Below are 23,161 nucleotides of genomic sequence, written 5' to 3' on the forward strand. Positions count from 1 at the left end.
GGGATCTCCCAGGTTAAAAGGTGGCATTCCTCCTAGCAAGATTCTAGGGTGAGGGGCACAACCAGGTACTACAAGAGGCAAGATAGTTAGATCCTCCCCAGACCTCGTACTGTCCTAGAAAGACATCGCCCTCTCAGTTAGATAACCCCCCCTCCCAAGGAGTACTCCAGCCTCATGCTTCCTGGGAGCATCCTGTGAAATGCCTGCATGTCCCTTAAGGCACTGTGGAGTGGGGCATGTCTAAGTATGCCCCTATTTTATGGGATGGGAGTGAGCCATGTCCAAGATTCATGTGGTCATTGGGTGACGTGCTCAGGCGTGTACTGTGCCTGCCACTGCAGATCTGTGCAAAAGACACAGTGTGAGCCATGTCAGAGTTGAGTGGGAATAGGGGGGGTGGCTCACAAGGAATCTATATGGATGTGTGAATGGGATGCCACATGTGTCCACAGGTCCAGGGAGAGATCAGAAGCTGGAGCCACCACAGCCCTTCCCCTGGGCTAGACCCTTGGGATTCATATGTGGGGACACTGAGTCCCTCCTTCCCCTTCCCCACCACCTTCAAGGCAAAAGGGCATCCCCCTTCCACCAGCCCCTCAGCATTGGGAATCCGGGGAAGATTGCACCTGGCCAGCAGGATGCTGGGCTCCAGTGGACCTGTGTGTGTGTGTGTGTGTGTGTGTGTGTGCGCGCGCGCGCGTGCACGCGCGCGTGCGCGCGTTGGCGGAAGTGGGATTGTCCCCTGCCCAAATCCAACTCTGAACTTTCCTTCCTTTCCTGCCGCCCTTCCCCCTGCCTGGCACTACAAGACTGGCCGCAGCCCGCCCCGTCACCATGGTTACCACTGCTTGGTTACTGGTGGGAGGCGGAGCACAGGGCAGATTTAGCCAATCTGCACACTGACAGGGAGGGGTGAGGTCGGAGCCAAGGTCCCTGGGGAAAGGCGCTGTTCCCAGCCTGTCCGGAGCCCAGAGGTGGCCAGGGGCCAACCCCGGGATCAGCCTGGGGGTCAGCAAGCCATAGGGCTTCCCTCACCCCCCTCTCCAAGTATCTGGGCACAGATCTCTATCCTTGCCCCTCCCAGACCCTTTCTCCTAATGGCTCATTAATTATTCAGGACCAGATCCTGGAGAGGGGTGGGACTAGGGCGCCCCGCCCTTTGTCCTCAGAGGCTGGGCCCTGATGGGGCTGGTAGGGCCAGGGGAAGGGGAGGGCATTCCTCTTGGGGGCAGGGGCTGAGGGGGAGTGGGAGCTTTGAGGTGCAGGCCAAGGGAGGGCTGGGCAAGCAGAAGCAGGGCTGGGTTTGGGGGCAGGGGGTGATCTCCAGGCCTAGCTGGGGCTGCTGGAGAGCTTGAGCCTGCAGGGGCAGGTTGGGGTAGAAGTCACTGGGTGTGACTCTGACGTTGGCAGGGGAGGCAAAGGCTTGTCAACAGTCAGGTGTGGTCAGTAGCCCTTAGACACTGAAATACTGTCCTTGCTCTCCGACCTCACCCCGGACACTCTCATGGCCTTCAGACAGGAGTTTGAGGGCAGAGGGAGGACCGCCCAGCTGGACTTTCAGAGAACACATCCTGGGAGAATAACTGCCTTCCCCTCCTGCTTCAGACCAAACATGCCCTGACGTGTACCCTCATTCCCCCCAAACCTGTTCCTCCTTCTGTGTTCTCTCCCCTGGCGAATGGCATTACCACCCACCCCGCCACCCAAGTCAGAGCCCAGGGCCTCCTCCCTGTCTCGTTCCGCACATCTAATCCATCACCAACTTCTGTTGTTTCTCCCTTCTAAACATCTCTGGAATGCATCCACCTTCCTCTCCACTGCCTTCACCCAAGCCACGCTCAGCTCTTTTTTGGGCTTTTGCACGCAACTGCCTCCTGATGTCTTCCCTGCCTCCATTCCCTCATAATCCATTCTCCCTTCCGGAGTCTAAGAGTCAGGTTGCAAAATGAAAGCCTGACTGTGTCACCGCTCAGTTTAAAATCCCTCACTCTCCTCCCCTGTTGCCTTCAGGATCAAGCCTAGGGGTCTCGACGCTTCTCAAGGCTTTGCATTTTCTGGCCTCTGCCAACCTCATCCTTCACTCTGCCGCCCGCCCCAGGCTCCCGCCATGCTGACTTCTGTCACTCATATGTTCCCCGGGCCTCTGTTCCTTCTGATCCCTCTGCTTGGAACACTCTTCCTTGTCCTCCCACCTGACCAGTTCCCACACACTTGGAACCATCACTTCCTCCAGGAGTCTGGGTCATGTGCTACTTGGGGGACAGAGCGAAACAATTTTTAGAACAGGGTCCCAGAACCTCCATGCTGGTCCTTAAGAACCAGAACCCAAGGACCAGGGTCTTGAAAGTAGGAACCAGCTGGAGATGCTGAAATAGGGTGAGTGGGACTCTGCTCCCAGACAGAGAGCCATGGGAGGGGAGCCTGGGTTGGGGACTGTGACTTGGCCCTGTGAAGCAGGGTCTGTCCTATAGACCTGCTTCATGCTACATACGCTTTTGGATCTGTACCCCTCCCACCGTGACCAGGCTTAGGCTGGGCTTAGGAGACTTCTAGCCAGGGGTGACTGAGCAAACGTGGACAGAGCTACTGCAAAAGGTAGGGCAGGCGCCCCAGAGAATTGACGACCGGAGCAGTGAAGCGCGGAGCGGACAAATGTGTTTCTATAGGCCTCTTAACGAGACAAATGAATGGGAGCCCTGGCCTCTGAGGGGAGCGGAGGGAAGGGGGGTGGAGAAGCAGCTGCCAAGAGTTAGCCCAGAGGCCCCAGCGTTAATGCCGACTCAGCTCCGATGGAGACCCAGGCACGCGGGGTGCGGGCAGCTCCTCCAGCCCAGGTCTTTGTGGTTTCTCAAGGGGAAGGCTTGTAGGGGGCTAAAGGTGGTCCCAAGCAGGAAGAGGTTTCTCCTTCTCTAACGTGCAAGTCAGGTGCTAGGTGGCCACCCAGGCCTGCCTCTGGAACATGCAGTGGGGGGTTACTACGGTGTGTGCTGTTGGGGGGCAGCACTGGCACAGAGGTAGTGATCTAAGCACTTGGGAAGGGCGTTGGGAGGCTTCCTGGAAGAAGGGAACCCTGAACAGTGACTGGATATTTGCTGATGGTGGGTGTTGCACAATGGGATAAGATGGGGCACGGGGGATAGGGATGGCCCTTGGGCTTCTCCATGGAGCTCATGAAAGAGATACAGTGAAAACCATCTCCCTTTTGTTCCCGGATAGCATAGGACAGAGGCAGGGATGCAGCACAGGTGATCAGGTTTGAGCAAGGACCTGGTTACAGCCTAGTGACTTGGAATCATAGGAGCCTGGAGTAGGATGCCCGATGCTGGAGGGGTAGATGGGGTCAGGGCAGGGGCCTGAGTAGCTGAGGGTGTGTCTGTCATGTCATACCCCTGCCCTGTCAGCCTTATGGGGAGGCAGGGCCACCGGCTAGGTAGGACCTGGTGGCCTGCCTAGACTCTGCCCTCCGTGGCACTTCTGGCAGGTTGCTTTCTCTCTCTGGGCCTGTTTTCCTATTGCACAATAAGGGTAGTCATTCCTACCTGGAAAGGTTAACTGAGGTCACATGTTCGAGGCACCTGGCACCAAGTATGTGGTCCCTGCATCTGGGGCCATGACCTGGGGGCTCCCTGTGTGTCCCCTGGGAGCCCAGGGTTGTCTCTGAGCAGGCTCCCCTCTGGAGGGCACCAAGAACGGTCATAGGAGCCAGAGTTAATGAGTCCCCAGCTCATTAGGCGGTTCAGGGCCTGGGAAATCCACCTCTCCAGGAGCTCCCTCCCCTGCCTCGCTGTCCCTCACTCCCTCATGGCCACGTGTCTGCTCTCTGCTTCCGTGTACACGTGTGTGGACGTGTGTGTATGTGCTCTGCAGGGAAGGCACAAAATAGCAGTCCGTCTCTCCCTGTGGAGGAGCCTCCAGGGTGGCCCAGCTTGGCTGGCTGAACACCCTCTGCCCCAGAAGTGTGCCCACCCTCTGTCTAAGCTAGCCCACTCGTTTCCTTTATTTGGCCACTCATTCCCATTGTACATGGGGTCAGTGGCCTGCTTGAATGGAGAGTGTCCCAGGGCTTACCTCTGGGACCTGCTGCCCAAATTGCTGTGTGGCCCACAACCTCCGTGCAGTGAAGAAGGGGGGAAGGTCCAGAGGAGCGCTGGAACCACATTCTGGTGGGGGCAGAAAGCCCCTCCCGGCACGTGGTCTGTGAAGTTCTTCAGACCCCCACTAAACACCAGGCAGCACCTGAGTCAGCACCTGGCAAGAGTGGTCTAGTGGCTTGATTTTGACAGCATGTCTGGGGACGTAATCAGTCAGTGTAGCTGTTACCAGTGCTGGAATGGGAAACCCAGAGGGCTGCTGGATGCAGGGCAGGCTCCCACAGGCTTGGGCGTGGGGTGCACGAGAGGGCAGGGCACACGCAAAGGCAAGCAGGTACCCACTGGCCTGGCCTGTCAGGGCAGGTCTGGGTAGGGGGTAGCCAGCCCACCAGAGCCAAGCGGTGCCCCAGCACACTGTTTGGCCCATGATAGGTGCTCTCTTTTGAAAGAGTCAGGAAAGGTGAACCTGGAAAGAGGTTAGCAGGAGCAAGTGTGGGAAGGGGAGTAGGGAGACCGAAATCAGCCCAGGGTTTGTAGCTGGGAAGAGACCTGGTCAGATTTGTGCTCCCCAAAGGTGGGCCTGGTGAACAAAAGGGGCAGGGGCTTGGCAGGGCTGTGGGACACCAACGAGCTGGGGTAGTGGGGTTTGGCTGTCATGCTGGGTGAGGGGCCCCTGGGTGGGAGTGGGGGTGGGTTCAGGAAGCGGAGGGTGAGGCCTGAGTAAGGGGAGGGGCCTGCCCTGCCCGCTAGCACTGGTGGGGGGTGGGGGGGAGCTCAGGAGGCTCTGCCAGTCAGGCAGGTGGGTGGGCTGGGCGGGGCACTGGCCTCTCTCCAGCCTTCCAAGGTTCTGCCTCCTCAGTGGCCCCAGGACTTGGGCACCATCCAGCCTCCGCACTGCTTAGGCCTTTTCCCTCCTCGCCATTCTCTCTCTCTCTCTCTCTCTCTCTCTCTCTCTCTCTCTCTCTTTCTCTCTCTCTCTCTCTCTTTCTCTCTCTCTCTCTCTCTCTCTCTCTCTCTCTCTCTCTCTCTCTCGACCCAGACCTGGCTCGCCTCCCCAGCTTCTGGTTCTTTGTTTGGTGGGGAGGCCCCGCCCCCAGGCGCTCTCCGGCCATTCCGGTTCAGCAGGTTCCAGCCTCTGCTTTCTGCTGCGGACACGTTGAGGCAGGAGTCCAGGAGGGTTTCTACCCTGGGCTCCTCTCCCTGGTGGAGCGGGCTTCCCCCTGGCGTGTGAGGGGCTGCGGTCTCCATCCTCCGCAGGCATGCCTTCCCTCGTCAGGTCACCCCTTCACTTGTTCTACACCCCCGTGTGCCAGGAACTGGGTCCGGCAACTGGGACGGGGCAGGAAGCAAAGCAGGGTGAGGAAGCGGCTGTGAACTCCCCGCCCCCCAAATGTAGAAAAAGTAATAACCTCACACACGTGCTATGTAACAAACTGTGAGCAGTGCTGTGAGAGAGGCGGGGAGAGTTACGAGAGAGCTTAAAGCCAGGAACTGAGCTAATGGAGCAGCGGACGGCGACAGGGAGACCAAGGAAGGTTTTCTGAGGAAATGATGTTTAAGTTGAGATCAGGAAGGTGAATAGGAGTTCGTGGGTGAAGAGGATGTCTGAAAGGTTTGTGGCAGCAGGAACAGCTACTTCAAGGGTCCTGAGGCCACAGGGAACGTCACTCCTCCAGGGGCTGGGAAGCCAGGGCTGGGGTGGGGGGCGGGTGGGGAGTGGCTGGGGTCAGACCTGGCGAGGCTCTGTCCACCCTGAAAGGAGTTGAAGTTTTGTTTTGATAGCAGTGGGAGGCCTCTGCAGGGTTTTGGTCAGAGGAGAGGGGCAGTTCACTCGGGCTGCTGAATAGACACTAGACTGGAGGCAGGGACGCAGCTTGCTGGGCGGGCCGAATCTTCAGTCAAGGGAAGGTGGCATCTGGACTAAGGTAGTGGCAGTGCAGAAGGAGATCGTGGAGCTGCTGTCGGCAGGTCCTCGGGTGTCGGGGAGGTGCACACCCAGTGGAGCCTGAGTGGGCAGAGTCCTGTCCGAGAGGACCAAGGAGGCCCGTCTGAAAGGACCGGCAAACAGGGACAGGCTCTGCGGACAGCGGCAGACTGGGAGAGTCTGGAGCCTCTTTCAGGGCGCAGTCGGAGGAAATGGGGAGCAAATTGTAGCTTCTAGGCCCTCTACGTTATTCCCATGCCACTCTGACCCTCACCAAGGGTATGTGTTTCCCCACCAAGGCTGCCCCTGGCTCTTCGGGCCCAGCTGCTCTCACCCCCTCTAAGTACTCCGCAAGCAGTCAGGTGGGGAGGCCTGAGTTTCCCTCCTCCAGGGAGCCTTCAGTGCTGCAGGAAGAGCTTAGGATTGGAAACACCAATCAAACCCTAGCTCCACCCCCCCATCACTGTGTGACTTGTTACTTAACCTTCCGAGCCTCCATTTCCTCATCTCTTAAAATGAAGATGATACTACTACCCACGTCATTTTGTTTTGTTTTCTTTATAAAGTATTTATTTTTATGAGAGAGAGAGAGCGCGCGTGAGCAAGCAGGGGAGGGGCAGAGAGAGAGGGGGACAGAGAGTCCCAAGCAAGTGCTGCGCTGAGGGTAGAGCTCAACATGAGGCTCGAGTCACGAACCTGTGAGATCATGACCTGAGCCAAAACCAAGAGTCAGACGCCTGACTGACTGAACCACACAGGTGCCCCCACATCATTGTTTTAAGACTTCAAGTGAGAGCAGCAGCTGCCTCCCACGCAGGACCCACCAACCGTCATGTCTGTGCACACCCTCGACAGACCTCATCACATTCTGTCCACACAGACCCGTGGGCCCTGGCACCATTTTGCAGATGAGAAGACAGAGGCTCAGAGATGATGAGTGACTTGCGTAAAAATTACATAAAACTTGCAGAGCCTGCCGGGCCCCTGGGTGCTGGATAAAGTGATTCCCTTCCTGCTCGATGCAAGGCTAAGCCCTCTTACTCTGTAACTGCTGACCGCGCTGGTCCCCGGACCCTCCCCTCCTGCGGGACTGCGCCCATCGCTGTCCACTGGATCCTGGGTCGGCACGCTTTCCCTGTCTGCTTCCTCCTTCCCAGCAGCATTTAAACATTGTCTTTCACGTCTTAGGAAATCAAGAAAGAAACCAAGATGTAAGCCTCCCTGGACCCCTTACCCCCTGTAGGTGCCATCCTTTCTGTGGCTTCTCATCACAACCAGTCTCCTTTAAATGGTCACTGCACTCTTCTCTCCACTTTCTCACCATCCCCGCTCACCCTTCCACCTTCTTTGGTCCGGTTTCCCCCAGCACATCACTGACCCTGCTCTTCATAAAGCCCCACTATTCTGTACCAGGTGTTTGGGAGTCAGACAGGCTTGAATTCAAGCCTCAGAAATGCCACTCGTTGTCTGTGTGACCTTGGGCAAGTGACTTCACCTTTCTGGGCCTATAAACTGGGGATAACAACGAGGAAGGACTAAATGAGATAAAGTACCTGGTGCGGAGTGGGTGCTTAGCGAGGGATGGTCATCACTGCACACACGTGTTTCTGTGCCAGAGATCAGGTCAGGCCTGGGCTCATTGGTACTGAGCAGGTGGTCTGAAAGGTCATTTCTCACGGTATTAGCCTTTCTGGAGCTGTTCATTGGCCTGATTAATAGGAAATGGATCCTCTGTCAGGATTAACGAGGCGTTGCTACATTTTAATGAAAAGCAGGTTTCTCTGGTCTTGTGACCCCCGCCAGGGGGTGGGATTCATAGGGACAGGTGCTCCAGGTCAGCCCTGGTGTGTGTACCAAGGTGATATGGGCATGACAGTACAGTGTCTGAGCCCCCTTCTTCCTTCCCCTCCCCTACCTCCCAGTGGACACGCCGGGGAGATGTACAGGCTATCAGAAGGCAATAGCCAAGTCAGTGGGGGTGGGGGCGGGGCAGATTTACAGGAAAGCATTCACCTGGGAAGACGTCCAGAGACACTTAAAGAGGTGGAATGTCTAGGCCTTTCAGGACTGCTGGTATGTGGGGGCTGAGAGAGGAGGAATCACGGTTTCTGGCTTGAGCCTTGGGGTAGATGGAGGTACCATCCCCCAGATGGAGAGCAGTGGGGGAGGGACCAGTCTGAGAGGTGCTGGGGCTCTTCCAGGCAGCACTCAGCATGCCTTTGTCCTCTTGCTTGGAACTGATGGGGGATGGGAGACAGCGAGTAGTATAGTGGTTAAAGCATGGACTCCAGACACAGGACTCTTGGGTTCAGATCTCAGCTCTGCCACTAACCAGCTGTGTCATGTTAGACAAATCCCTTAACCTCTCTGTGCCTTGATTTTCTTCTCTATAAGCGGATGTGATTATAGCACCCACCTCATATACTGCAGTTCTTTTGAGTAGTGCCTGGCACATAGTAAGCACTGTGTAAGGGTTAGGTGTCACGATTCATATTTTCTTTATAGATCTTGCCACACACACACACAACCCCCCCCCCCCCCCCCATGACTGCCACCTGCGGAGTGTTGGTGATGTCGGTGGTGACTGTGTCATGGTGACTTGGTGTTTCCATCTCTCCAGGCAAACCTGTCTTCATTAAAGTCCCTGAGGACCAGACTGGGCTGTCGGGAGGAGTGGCTTCCTTTGTGTGCCAAGCCACAGGGGAGCCCAAGCCACGCATCACATGGATGAAGAAGGGGAAGAAAGTCAGCTCCCAGCGCTTTGAGGTAAGACCTTGGGTAGGAAGGGGCTGGCAGAGAGTTCAGGGTCTGCCTATCCTATTCTGGGGTCTGGTCCTACATCCCCTCTCCTTGGTCTTCCTCCTCAGGGGCCTTTTGGAGGTGGGAGGATGTCTGATCCTGAGCAGACTGTGACCCTGTGTCTGTCCTCTGGCAGGTGATTGAGTTTGATGATGGGGCAGGGTCCGTGCTGCGGATCCAGCCATTGCGGGCGCAACGAGATGAAGCCATCTACGAGTGCACGGCCACCAACAGTCTGGGAGAGATCAACACTAGTGCCAAGCTCTCAGTGCTTGAAGGTACGTGCTGGAGAGGAACGTGGCATGGTGGGTGGGTAGAATGACGTGTGGGAAGAGCCAGTCAGCCAGCCCCGTCCCTGCCATGGGCGGGTGTGTGTTTGGCAGAAAGGAAAACTGGCCATCTTGGCATCAGCAAAGGTCAGAAGTGGACAGGGATGGTCATTGGATCTGGCCTGGATTGTTTGGCTTGCGCCGAGGCCAGCTGTGTCTTTATGTCCTGTTGAGCCATGGCATTGCTCTGGTAGGGTTTGGGTCTGAGGTCTGATTTGAGGTGTGGGGCTGCAATTATGTATCGTTTGGGTTACTTGGCTTGTAGCGGTGGATCTGATTGTCCTGTGGGGCAGTGGGCTTCAGAGAGGTGTGTTCCCTTATGAACCAGGGCCCTAGGCTGGGGGCTAGGACTCCGTGGGTGGATTTTAGTGTCTTCTCACCTGATGGTTGCTGCATTCATTCACAAATACTCCCTAATGCTGCCGTAAAGTCCAGGGGGCATCTGACCAGGGCCCTGCCCTTGATATAGTTTCCAGTAAGTCCTATGGGGGCAGCCAGGGGGGTAGGAGAGCACAGAGGAGGGGGAGCTGTTATCTAAGCTGAGTCCTAAGGATAAGTAGGAGCTGGGGTGGGGGGCTAGGCAGAAATAACAGCATCTGCATATACCAAGGCCCAGAGGGAGGAGAGAAGGGAATTTTCACGGAACTCTGAGTAGTTCAGTTTGGTCTGGGGGATGGGTGGAGCTTGAGGGCACAGAGAGAAGCCGGGGGAGAAACCATTCAGCATGGACCTGGGGAGGTTAGAGGGCAGATCACACAGGCCCAGGCTAAGAATTGAACACTTTCCTGGGGATGTAAGAAGCCACGGGCTAGGGAGTGACATGATCAGTCCCCAGCCACAATGGATTCATCAGTCTGAATATGTCTGTGTGTATTTTCAAAATAGAGCCTTGATTGTTGCCTTTTTTAAAAAAAAATTGCAGTAACAATACCTGTTGGCTGTTGAAAATTTGATAAATATGAAATAGCACGTAGAAAAAAGTAAAAATCAGATGTTATTTTGCCTCTTTCAGTAACATTTGGTTTTTTCCTTGCCCATTTTCTGTGCAGGCATTATATATACAGTTGACCCTTGAATAGTGCAGGGGTTAGTTTGCCAACCCTCCCCACCACTGCCAAGCAGTTGAAAATCTGCATATTGCTTTTGACGTTTCCAAAACTTAGCTACTAATAGTCTATGGTCTACTGGAAGCCTTGCCAATAACATAAAAGTCAATTAACACATCTCTTATATATGTATTATATACTGTATTCTTAGGATAAAACAAGATGAAGAAAAGAAAATCTCGTTAAGAAAATCATGAGAGCGGCTCCTGGGTGGCTCAGTCGGTTAAGCATCCGACTCTTGGTTTTGGCGTGGCTCAGGTCATGATCCCATGGTTTGTGGGATCGAGCCCTGCATTGGGCTCTGCGCTGGCAGTGCAGAGCCTGCTTGGGATTCTGTCTCCCTCTCTCTCTCCCTGTCCCCCACTCACACTGTCTCTGTCTCTCTCAAAATAAATAAGTAAATTTAAAAAAATTTTTTAAATAAAAAAAGAAAAATGAGAGAGGGGTGCCTGGCTGGTTCAGTCAGTAGAGCATGCAACTCTTGACCTTAGGGTTGTGAGTTTAAGCCCAACATGGGGTGTAGAGATTACTAAAAAAATAAACTTAAAAGAAAATCATGAGAGAAAATACATTTAAATATAGTCCTATACTATATTGAAAAAAGTCCACATATAAGTGCACCTGTGCAGTTCAAACCCGTGTTGTGGGAGGGTCAATTGTATAAGAAAAGTGGGATCGGGCCCTCCCCAATGATTTGTGGACTGCTTTTTTTCCCCCAAGATTTTATTTAAAAAAAAAATTTCTGAGGGGTACCTGGGTGTCTCAGTCGGTTGAGCGCCCAACTTCAGCTCAGGTCAGGATCTCACAGCTCGTGAGTTCGAGGCCCATGTCGGGCTCTGTGCTGACAGCTCGGAGCCTGGAGCCTGCTTCGGATTCTGTGTCTCCCTGTCTCTCTACCCCTAACCCACTCGCGTTCTGTCTCTGTCTCTCTCAAAAAATAGATAAACATTAAAACAAAATTTTTTTTAATAAAATAAATTTCTGAGAGAGAGAGAGAGCGCGCGCGCGCGTGTGCAAGTGGGGGAGGGGCAGAGAGTGAGACAGGATCTGAAGTGGGTTCTGCACTGACAGCAAAGAACCTGACACAGGGCTTGAACCCATGAACGGTGAGATCATGACCTGAGCCCAAGTCCAACGCTTAACTGGTTGAGCCATCCAGGCGCCCCTCCAAGATTTTAAGTAATCTCCGCACCCAATGTGGGACTCCAACTCACAATCCCGAGATCAAGAGTGATGTGCTCCGCTGACTGAGCCAGCCAGGTGCCCTTCATTGGTAGACCACTTTTTAACGTAACACATCATGAACATCTTCCTCACCGTTAAATATTCTGTATCATTATTTTTAATGGCTGTAGGTATCACATGAAGTACCTCAGTTTATTTGGCCATTCCTTTATTGTTGGACACATACGTTGTTCCTTTTTTTTTTTTTTTTTTTTTTTTTTTTTTTTGCTTTTATAAACAAAGCGCTATACACTTTCTTGCAGATCAGATGTGTTCACCTTCCTGATTATTTCCTTATTCTAGATTCATGGAAGTGGAATTGCTGAATCAAAGGACACATGAATTTTTAAGCCTTTCAGTATTTCCAGAAGATTGTGTCAGTTTACACTCCCACCAAGCAGGGCATAAGAGGGCCTCTTTTCTGCATATCCTCACCAGCAGTGGGAATTATCATTAAAAAAAAGTCTTTGCCAAGTTAATAGGCAAAAAATGGCATCTCAATTTAATTTGCATTTCTTTGATTACAAGAGCAGTTGAACATCTTTTCACATTGGCCATTTTTACGCTATGGCTTTATGTGTTCGCATGCATCCATTCAGTAACTTCCTCGTGCCTGTGTGTCTCCTGTGGGCGGTGAGGGATGGGGGGAACTCCAGTTTAGAGGGGCAGTGGAAGACAGTGGTTAAGAGCAGGGGCTCCAGACCACTTCCTCTCTTACCTTGTGACCTTGACTAGTAACTATGCCTCTGAGCCTCATCTGCCCCACCTGTAAATGGGGATGTAATACCTACTGCCCGAGCTGATTTGGAGGATTGAATATGATGTAAAGTACCTTGCAAGATCCAGCGAACGGTAGCTGCTATTGTGCTGGAAGTTGTACATCCTGGCGGTACCTGGCTCCCATGGCATCATCCAGGTGATGCGGCCCCATGGTCCATTCCCATGGAGGGGACTCCCCTGTGGAGCAGGGCCCCAGAGGACAGGCGTTGGGCCAGGACCACTGGTTGCCAAGCGCCCTGAGCTCAGTTTCTGTCCTCTAACCAGGGGACAAGTAGTTCAGCCTTGCCTTCCCTCCTGTTGGCATCTGCCCCAGCGGGGGAGTCTTCTGTCCTACCCTGGCATCCAGGCATCTGGCTGAAGGGCCAGAACTGTGGCTCCTGCCCAAGAGGGCATCTTCTGAGACTGTCATGTTGAAGAAAGAGGACCTCTGGGTTAGTGTTGAAAGAGAAATCCACCCCTCTCCACTCCCCCCCCCCCCCACGGCCCCTGCCAGAGCTTCTATGCCCCTGTTCCTTTGTGGACACTCTCCTAACCCCACCACTGCCCTGGACAGCTTTGTTTTTTAAAGGATTGGGGAGGATACAGCTGGTCTTTCAGGCTCGGAAAGTGAGGGGATTCAGACTTGGAGGGACCCCCTCCGTCCTGAGGGGCATTCTTGAAGGTTTCTCTAGCAGGGGTCTGGGGTTTGTTTGTGTTTCTGGGCTGTGGGAGGAGGTCCGTGGTGAGTGTGGGGCAGGTCCCTGCCCTGCTTGTGCTCCTGTCCCCCGTGAGGGCGGAGCTCTGAGCCCCTCCTCCTCCTGAAACACCCATCCAGGAAGATGAAATGCTGACTTACCGTGTTGGTCTGTGTAACCTTGACCAGGCTCCTGGCTTGGCAGAAAGGAGTGGAGTAGGAGGCCTCAAAGGGGCCAGGAGGTGGGGCCAGGAGGAAGCAGCCCAGACAGCGACCATCCCACCCCTCCCTGCCCTCCAGTGCAGGCCTGGAAAGTTGGGGGGTGTGGAGGGAGCAGGAAGAAAGGATAGTGTGACTGGGAGGGGAGCCAGGGCCAATCCCGGGAGGCCACCACAAGTTCTCAGGAAGCCTGGGGTGAGGATGAAGCTGGTTTGGGGGACAGGAATAAGAGTGGAGTCCTCTTCTGGCGTCACACACTGCATGTAGGCCCAAAGCACCAGTACACGGTCATGCTTACTGCGCATTGGGCTTTTCAGAGGAGTGGCTGAGGGCCGCCTGCGGCGACCTGGCTCAGGGGAGGAATTGGTGTACCCCCAAAAGGGAGCCCAGGCCTGCGAGTCTGGTCCTGTTCCCCCCTGTCCTGTGTTGTTCCGCAACAGGCCCAGCCTCCCCCATACGTGACTCGGGAAACACCCCACACTGCCTAAGGCTCCCTGAGCCTCTCCCTGGTCCCGGCCTTTGCACCCAGCTCCCCGACAGGACTGCCACTCCCCGTGTGACCAGGTGTGGCCCAATGTGCCCCAGCTGCCCTGTGGTGTGCAGCCGGCTGCCTGCCCTCCCCCCACACCCATGGCTGTGGACGGGGTAGGGGTGCCCAGCACAAGCTGACTGGGGGTGAGCCTGTCCAGGCTGTGACGGCCCTGCCGCCCAGTGTTCCTGTCTGAGTGGTAATTGAAGCCATTAGCGCGCCAGCCTCTCCCTCGCCCGGTAATGGCAGGAAAAGCTCTTCTCACTCCGCACTCTTGAGGCAGCGGCTGAATCACTCCCCCTCCAACCCGCCCGCTGCCGCCACTGAGACAGAGAATCTGACATTTTCCCTCTGGAGGGAGGGGGAGGGGAGGCAGGCTTTGCTTCTTGGCCTTTCCCTCCAGGAGGTGGGGGGAGTGAGGGTCTTAGAGCTCATTCTGGAGGTTACGATTCAGCTGAGCCAGTGGGTTCCAAGCCAGGCAGGACAGTGGTCAGGAAAGCCCCGGAGGAGGCCAGACAGCAGAGATGTGGGCAGGGCCCTGGTGACTTGGGTAGGTTCTGGAGGGCGATGGAAGGGGAGGGGGAGAGGTGGAGGACTTGGGGTGGGGGGGCAGGTGAGCCCAAGAGCAGGAATGGGCTGTTTTTGACTCTGTCCCGGAGGGGCCCGGCTCAGAGTGCAGGTGGCAGCGTTTGCCTTGTGATCATGGATGCAGCAGATTACAGGCACCCTGTGTGTGCTGTGGGTGCCCCGTGTGCCAGGGTAAGGCATTGTGTGAGGTGCGTGGCATGGTGTTAATGCAGCGGGTGTGTGCCTTACGTGCTACATGTACAGCACGGGGTGCGCAGCGGACTGTGTGTGCCTGTGTGCATGCCTGTGTGCCCATGAGCACTGTAGGGGGTGTGTATACAGTAGGTGGTATACACTCCATACCATGCAGTGTCTGTGTGTGTGTGCACGCCTTAGTGTGTGTGTGGGGTGTGGTGGGCGACAAGCATCTTGAGCTGAATGTGTGGGGGTCGGTCTGACACTGGGGGGATGGTCAGAGAGGCTTCATCTGGGCTCATTGTCTCTCGGACCCACGGGTTCCCTGCTCAGAGCTGCTGGCAGGCAGGACGGCTGGACAGGGATGAACGCGGGACCGAGTGGTCAGGCTGACCTGTTCTCGAGTACAGTAGCTCCTCAGCACTTCCTGTGCAGCCAAGCCAGGAGGGAGGGTGCACCAGATAGAGATCCTGCCCAGACCTTGGGACCCCACTTCTTCCTCCCCTCTTCTTACCAAGGCCAGGCTGCCTTTCACCTTTCTTCACCCAGTCGACTGACCAGAACCATACCACCCATGGGTGCCACACATGGAGTGTGTCTGGTCTTGCCTACTTTGTGATAGGCTCAGGGGATGCCGTTAGGCAAGTGGGACAGTGACTGGGGTAGGGGGTCAGTCGGTGCTGGGCCTGGACCCCCGGGTTCTGCAGTGGCTCTGACCCTGGCTGGCTTTGGGACCTGTGGGGTGATGAAGGACCTCTTGAGACCGCCCCCCCCTCACTGTTCACCCCCATACTCAGTCCTTTTGGAAACAGCCTCAGGGACAAGAGGGCTGATGAGCAACATATGACCCTGTCCTGAGATCCTGGGCTGTGCTGGACCCAGAGCAGACCCTGAAGGGAGCTTGCTTTCAGGACGGGTGGGTGTTTTCCCAGGGAGTCAGCACTCCCTGCCCCACCCTCCTCCCTGCCCCTGGCCCAGGCCTGGCTTTGGGGTTGGGGTCGTTGGGATAAAGAGCTACCACAGGCAGAGGATGACTTCCCAAGTGGCAGGCTGTGCCCTCTCCCTGTTGCCTACATAAGTGTCTGGGTAACAGGCTGGTTTTGCAGAAGCTGGGCCTGTCACCGCCCTAATTGGCAGCCACAGAAGGCCTAGAACCCAGGCCAGCTCCTGCCCCTCCCCTCACAGCCAAGGCATGACCTACATGCTTTTCTGGTCCAGTGACTGTGGTCTCTCTGACCTATCCTTCCACACACCTCCCATCCCCCATCATGACCACTGTAGCATTTGGGACCCCGCAGACATGAGGCTCTGCAGCCATTTCCTGGAAAGTTCTGGGCCCTAGGCATGGGGTTGGGAGAGGTGTCAGGTAGGTGGGCACTGCCAGGAGGGCCTAAGGTCAGGCTCTGGGTTTCTTGGTACCTAGAATCCCCCATCTTCTCTGGTTTTGATCCTTCTCCAAGGGCCCAAGTGGACTCCCTTCTGAGTGGTCCTCCTGTGGTATAGGCAGTACACTTGCCTCTTCTGTTAGACAGGCAGTAGGCACCTCCCCTGCGCCCAGCCTGCCTCTCCTCCCCACTCCTGCACTCAGAGGTACTTACAAGGCCCTACTATGTGTTTGGCTTCTTTGCTGGCTCCCCTCTCCCACAGACTCATGACCACAGAGTGGAGCCCAGCAGCTCTGGGAATAGCTAGCCAAGTTGGAGGTTTTAAATGCCCCCGTGTGTGCAGTCTCCATCCTTAGTAAGGTGCCTCCCTCTGGTTGCCTGGGGAGAGAGGATTTTAATCAGAGGAATGACATGATCAAATGTATGCTTCAGAAAGGTCCCTGGGGGTGCAGAGCAGGGTGAAAGGAGACCAGCGAGAGATTGGGGCAGCCTTACAGGCAGTAATGGCCTAAACCCAGGCAGCAGGAAGGGGAGGAAGGGAGAATGGGCTAGAAGCGGTGGAGAAAGAGTGGTGACCTGCCTGGCTACTATGGAACTGGGGAGGTGGGAAACTGTGGGTTATGGCTCTGGGCCCAGGTAGATGGTGGTACTATTTTCTACGGTTCAGGACCAGGTCTGAAAGGGCAAGTCAACGAGTCTAGTTAGAAATCTGTTGTATCAGGCGTGTGTAGGCATCCAGGCGGAAGAATCCAGGAGGCTTGTGCAGATTCGCCAGCACTTCAAGGGACCTCTGGAAATGGCGTTTTGAAGGCTGAGAAATGGCAAATCTCAGGGAGCCAGAGCCAAGAGGGAGGAAGAGGGCCCGGATGGAGCCCCAGCTGGCTAATGCTTCATGTTGGGGGGCAGCACGTGGTGGGGTGGTCCCTGGGAATCTGGTGAGAAGGGGCTTGAGAGGTAGGAGAGAGACCTGGAGTGAGGCTGCGGGGATGGAGAGAAGACAGGCATGTGAAGGAGGAGCGAGTGGTCAGTGGGGCGGGGTGCTGTCGAGAGGTCAGGCGAGATGAACACTGAGAAGTGCCCTTTGAATTTAGTCTCGTGGAGTCATGGTTGACCTTGGTGAGCTGGCCAGAAGCAGTGGGGGTGGCGGGGTCTGAGGAGTAAGTGGGAGGCTGTCTGTGGTCTGAACCTAGGGGGGTAAATGGATGAAAAGAATCTTCCTGGTGGGGAACCCCAGGAGCTGAGTCCAGCCTGGGCCAGGGCCCGGGAAGCCAGAGTGCTGCTGAGGTGTGTGCTCAGGGACAGCCCCAGGATTCACTTGAGTGTGTGTGGCCCTGAGGCCTCACCAACCAGGTTGAGTAGGGTAGTGTGAGGTGCCAGGGAAGCCCTGGAGGAGGGGGAGGCCACGGCTGCTCTCCGCTCTCACTACCACTCTTGGGCTCTCGCTGCTGACAGGCCCCAAACAGCTCAGATTCAAAAACAAAACAGGCTTTTAAGATGCCAAGTTTGATGAAATCTGAGTGCTGCAAGAGGTGGGAGTTTTCTCTTAGAAAAAGCTGAAAATGGAGACTGAAAGCTGTGAAGGAAGATGGGCCCAAGGCTCCCTAGGCCCCCGCTTACTGCTTGGAAGCTGGGAGACGGGGAGACTGTAGGTCTGGGGAAGGCATCTGAATTGATAGGTGGTGTCTTGGCCCCAACCCTGCAAAGGATGGAGCTGCCTCAGGGACAAGGCTTAAGGTGGCCTTGGTTTCCTTAGAGTGCACAGGGGTTGGGGGAACCAGCTGCCCCGCTACTCATGACGTTTCTTCGTGTTTCTCTACACGTCTCTGCATTTCCCGTGTCTCTGGGTACACGTGCCTCAGCATACGTGTATCTCTGACTGCATGTTTCCACATGTGTGTGGAGTGCCTGTGTGCACTGCCTCTGGATCTGCTTGCATGAGTCTTGTTTCCACAGGTGCTTGTCACTGCAGGTGCCCCTCCATACGCGTGTGGAGGTTTCTATTTTTGCACCTGTCTCTTTCGCCATGTATATCTCTGTGGGTCCCTGGCTGTGCATGTTTCTAGGTGTCTGTGTTCAGAGACAGGGTGAGGCCAGGCCCAACACTCATGCACAGAGGAGGAGGTCAGGCTTGCAGATGGTGCCACCCCAGGGAGCCTGTGTACGTGTGTGCCGATGTGTGCCTGCGTGTGCACAGAGACGCCATGAAGCTGGGTAAACACGGGTGAGAAGGTCGTGCTGACAGACGGTGCTGCCCGCCCCAGGACCCTGCAAGGCGTCTCCATCTGTCAGCTTCCCTGGTGCAGCCCCCTCCCTCTGGCCCAGACTCAGCCTGAGGCATCCAGGCTGAGCTGGACAAAGAAACCTGTGTGTGCTTTGTAGGGGCCTCTGCAGCCTCCCTCCTCCAGCCATCGCAGCCAGCCTAAGCCCATCCCCTGTCCACCCCTACTCTGGCCTCATCTGTCAGAACCCCAACATTTGCCTTAGCTCCAACCAGCCTCACCTTACTACTGGCCCCCCACCCTCCCCCTAGCCTTTATTTGGGCAGTCTCTCCCTCCCCCCAGAAATCTCTTCCTGCCTCCCATGCTCAAGGGTTTAGTACTCTTGTGACTGTCTCCTCCTCCAGGAAGCCACCAAGATAGCAGGTGAGTCATGGATTTGAAGCAGCTCCACCATTGCTGTGGGGTTTCGGCCAAGTGTCTACCCCTCTCTGAGCCTTAGTCTCCCTCCACCCCCTTCCCCCCACCACACACACCCTGTCATCTTCCTCTGCCCAGTGGGGACAGCAGGGAAGGAGTTTAGACCTCCCGTTGCAGTATCTAAAGACCAGTGCAGTTTGGTGCAGGAGCCGTTAATGTACTCCTGCGCACCCACCCCAAGTACGCAGACAGTGGTCCTGGCGGGAGAGCCCTGGGAATGTGTGCGCGCCCTACCTGTGCGTGCAGGTGAAATCCACAGACAGCTGTAGAGACTTAGGCTCCCTGGTACCTCTGAAGCCCCTTAAAGGCCCCATGGACTTCTCTTTCTCTCCCAAGGACCCCCTTTTCAGAGAACAGAAGGGCCTCCGCCCTAGAGGCACAGACACTGCAAATGCCTGGCTGAGCTGTGAGGCAGGTGTAGGGAACCCCAGTTACGCGGTTGAGCGGTTGGGCGGTTGAGCGGGAAGGAAGCCTAAGGGGGGGGGGGGGGAAGCAGAGAGGTGGGGAGTTGGAGTGGAGGAACAGGGTCCCGGAGGGGCACGCCCGCTCCACCCAGACGGGGGCCGGAGGGGTGGCAGCTGCCTGGACCAATCACGGTTGCGCGCCCGCTGGGACGCGGGCACGCGCAGCCTTCCTTCGCGAGCCCGCCTCTCGCGTTGCCATGGTTACCGGGTGGCCTGGAGGGGGAGGAGCCCTTCCCTCCACCCGCAGCCGCGGGGGGGGGGGGGGGGGGACAGATTTTGAGGGGACTCGATGACCACACATCGGGGTGTGGGTGCGTGCAGCTTGTGTGCAGCGGGCTTCTGTGGAGCGCGGAGCCCTGAAGCCGTCGGAGGGCGTGGTATGTGGCAGGATGGTGGCGCTGCTCCCCGGGTCGCCCCTCCCGAGAGCCCAGGACCCAGCCCTGCCTGGGCGGGGTCCCACCCCCGGGGGTCGTCCCGGCCCTACCTCAGATTTAGTGGTGTGACCTTGGGCGGGTGTCTAAGCCCCCGTTCACTCATCTACCACATAGGGTTTTGGCAAAGATTAACTCATTTTTTTAAAGCATTTTAACTCAGTGCGTGGAACATAATAAATGCTCCATAACTGTAACTTTTTACTTCTCATACCCGAGCCTCAGTTTTCCTGATTGCTGATGGGTTTGGAGTGATCGTTTGAAGTCTGACTGAGAGACTCGCCCTGGTCCTTAGCCTCAGTGCTTCAGGCTATGGTGGACCTGATCCCTGTGGGTACTGGGGGTGTGCAGAGAATAAATGTGCCGGACCAGTGGATGGGTCAGTTTACACCAGCGTGCCTAGTGCCCAGCTTGGCCAGACACACGACAGGCATCAGTAAACAGCTGCTGACCTTGGCTACATTTGAATGTGCCGGAGGCCTCCTGGGGAGTGTAGAAGGAAGAGACAGCAGCGCGGTCACTCTCGAGGGGCTGGAGTCCTCCTGTGAGACACGCTTCCCCCGCTGGAGGTGCAGAACTGCAGCCTTCCCAGTTCTGCCTAGAAGCCTAGTTGGCACAAGGGACTGGCTTTTGGGTCCCGCTGTTTTATGGACAGCTCTTCACACATGCCCGTTTTAGGCTCTGGCGGCAGTGCCTGAGGCATGATCTGAGCCAAGGACGGAGCCATTGAGGGCGCGATAATTGAGGGAGGAAAATTAATTGTCCTTAATTTGGCGTAAATCCCCAAGACCTTCCCCGTGTTAGGAATTCAGAGTAGATTCCGGGACACGGGGCTGCAGGTGTTTGCGCTTCTTCCCTTCTCCCTTGATCTACCTTGCTGGTGGAGATGGGGACCAGCCGACTCCTGGGCCCGAACTCTGGCAGGCCCTGACACCCCTGTGCCCCCACTGCTCAGAGGAACTGAGCAGGGTAGGATTCAGGACTGGCACCCTGGTGGGCTAGGGTGGCTCTCACTCTCCTGAGTGTCCCCCAGCTGCTGGGAAGGGCAAGGAGGGTGTAGGGGGCGGGCCCCTCAGGCTGGGCCTCTGCCTTGGCCTTTCTGTGAAAGCAAGTGACAGCAGACCCAAAGGAGGCTGCTTCCTGCTTGGTATTTCCCAAGTCGTGTTTTCTTGCCACTTTCCTTTTTCCTGCCACTGTTTAACATTTTCCTTTTAAAAATCAGAGCTGAAAGTCAGGACACAGTGGGATCATATTTACAGCCAAGGAGATGCTGGGTTCACATCTGGAATTTATAGGGCTGCAGATGGGGAAGTAAGCATCCTGCCAGCTACTGGGAGAGGCTGAGGAGGCAAGGCCGTGCTGGGAATCCTACTGCTCCCTAGCCTGAGACCCCCCTCTCCTGAGGGGGCCACAGTCCTTTTGGGATGCCCCAGAGGGCTTTTGGGATGCTGGAACCTTAGCAGGGCCTCTCCTGGGATCTAGCAGCAGATAGAGGGATGTTTTGCCCCTGCCTACTGGGGCTCCTCCAGCTTCCTCTCCTGCCTGCCTCCCCAGTCAGTCCCCCTGGTTCCCTGAGAGTCTAGAGGGAGAACCAGCCTTTCAAGCCTTTACTTTCTAGAATCGCTTCTGAGAATGCCATGTGCCTTTTTCCCGGCACAGGAGCCTGACCTCAGCAAGTGTCCCAACACATCCATCTTGTGCTGGGCCCAAGAGAGGAAGGTCCAGGCGGTGCTATATCCTGGTCGCTGCCACCATAGAGCCTTGCCCCCGCCCCCTGCCCCAGAGGAAGACTGACAGTGTTCCCATCCTCTATTGGGCGTGCCTGGTGTCCACACCGACGGAGAGACTCTGCCCAGTTCTCACACACACACTCTGGTGGGGAGGACCTCTCACCAGCCCCAGGCCCTAGCCTTGGTACCTGTCTGCCCTGGTGGCTTAGCCGTTGCTAGTTATAATGATAACGTCAGCTAATATTCATTGGTGCAGGTTCTGTGTCAGACACTGCCCAGCACTTATACATCATCAGATGTAGTCCTCAAGATGGCTTTACAAGGTAGGCACTTGAACCCTGTTTCCAGATAAATGGAGGCACGGAGAGGATTAGTAATGCATCCAGGTCACAGAGCTAGTTAGTGGTGGAGGTTAAGCCCTATGTGGCCTGTGCTAGTCCAGAGCCTGTGCCGGCAGCCCCTCAGGGGCTGTGTGCGGAAGCCTAGGTGCAGCAGGAGTGAGGATGCGCTGATACCTGTTGCTTCCAGGGAACTGACTCTTATGTGAGTCGCCAACCCCTGGCAAGATGGAAAAAGGCAGCCAGGGAAGGGTTTTGCCTTCATCAAATTTTGGTGAACTCCTCATAGAGTTTTTTTATCTCCTTAGCCTCCACATGCTCTGACATGGTCCCCAGGCCTGACCACGGCCCCCAGTGAGTGAGGGACGAGGGTTAGGGTCACGACTGCAGTAGAGAATGGGTCAGGGTCAGGACCAGGGGTTGAGTGAGGGGTCATTGGCAGGGCAGGGGGTACCCAGAGTCAGGTCCAGAATTCAGGCTGTGATGTGGGGCTCTGCTATGCTGTAGAGCTAGAGGCTAGATGTGAACAGTGGAGGGGACACTGCACGTGCAGAAGAGGGAATGGGGATTAGACAGCACAGGGGGCTTTTGGGCTCAGTTGTGGCTCTGGGTGCTGCCGTACGAGCTGTGGGCCACGTGCAGCCCAGCATCTGTATAGCACTTTCTGCTGTGGCCAGCAGAGCATCAATCCTTGTTTTTCCCGGGGCCCAGAGAGATAAGTGCTGACATCTCCCCTCTGAGGCATTGTTTCTCAGACCTGGAAACTCCCTGACAGGGCAGGACGGGCCCCACTGTAGCCCCTCCCCGCCCCCGCCTGAGCCCCAGAGAGGGCAGGCCTGGGTAGTGGGACTCAGGACTCCCCAGTCCTTACGTGGAGCAGGCTCCACCCTTAAAAGTCAGGAATTGGGAGACAGGGGTCTTGAGGGTGCCATCCAACCTGGGAGTCAGGAGAAGCTGCCCATAGCAGAGGGTTCTAGAGGGCAGGCAGTGCCAGCCCTAACTCACATGTCTGTCCTTTGTCTGCAGAGGAACAGCTGCCCTCTGGCTTCCCTTCCATCGACATGGGGCCTCAGCTGAAGGTGGTGGAGAAGGCACGCACAGCCACCATGCTGTGTGCAGCAGGCGGGAATCCAGATCCAGAGATCTCTTGGTTCAAGGACTTCCTCCCTGTGGACCCTGCCACGAGCAATGGCCGCATCAAGCAGCTGCGTTCAGGTGAGCAGAGGGTGAGGGACAAGGGGCTGCACAGACTTTAGGAAAGGTGTCCAGCTGAAACTAAACACAGCCTTCCCTCTTGGGCCTGGATACCTGGGAGCCACAGGAGGTCTCAGTCTGGGGCCGACCTTCTGGAGCCATGCAGAGGGCATCCACTGGGCAGGCCAGATCTTGGTACAGGCCCACCTGGCCCAGGAAAGAGCTGGACAGCGAGGTCTAGTCATCGGTGATTCTTTTACCTTCCTGGGATCATCAGAGTCTAGACTTTGGTCCATCCCGGCTCCTTGCAGCATGAGTGATGTGCCCCAGCATAGCGTTGGGCTCTGCAGGGGTGCTCTATGGGCGTTCGTCCTCTATTTTTCCTATAGCCTGGCCTGCGAGGGGGCCTTCGTGATGCTTCTCCTTACTTCTCCAGACAGCAGGGTTTAGCCAAGAGGCCAAAGATGCTTTATGCATCAGGTTTCA

The 23,161-nt window shown here is 56.0% G+C and overlaps 1 protein-coding gene across 6 annotated transcripts in view; it reads left to right on the forward strand.

The window, feature by feature from the left end:
- The window catches only part of PTPRF (protein tyrosine phosphatase receptor type F), an 87,737-nt gene that overhangs the window by 14,699 nt on the left and 49,877 nt on the right, over window positions 1–23,161 (forward strand). For 5 of the 6 annotated variants that reach the window (XM_042950659.1, XM_042950663.1, XM_042950661.1 and 2 more), the window contains 3 exons: window positions 8,636–8,781; window positions 8,951–9,092; window positions 22,508–22,696. In XM_042950659.1, the coding sequence (XP_042806593.1) occupies window positions 8,636–8,781; window positions 8,951–9,092; window positions 22,508–22,696 (477 nt within the window). Of the gene's footprint in view, window positions 1–8,635; window positions 8,782–8,950; window positions 9,093–19,256; window positions 19,360–22,507; window positions 22,697–23,161 lie in introns of those variants that run through there. The other variant, XM_042950662.1, reaches the window with a different exon arrangement.

Source organism: Panthera leo, chromosome C1 (assembly GCF_018350215.1).
Source record: "Panthera leo isolate Ple1 chromosome C1, P.leo_Ple1_pat1.1, whole genome shotgun sequence".
Taxonomy (NCBI): domain Eukaryota; kingdom Metazoa; phylum Chordata; class Mammalia; order Carnivora; family Felidae; genus Panthera; species Panthera leo.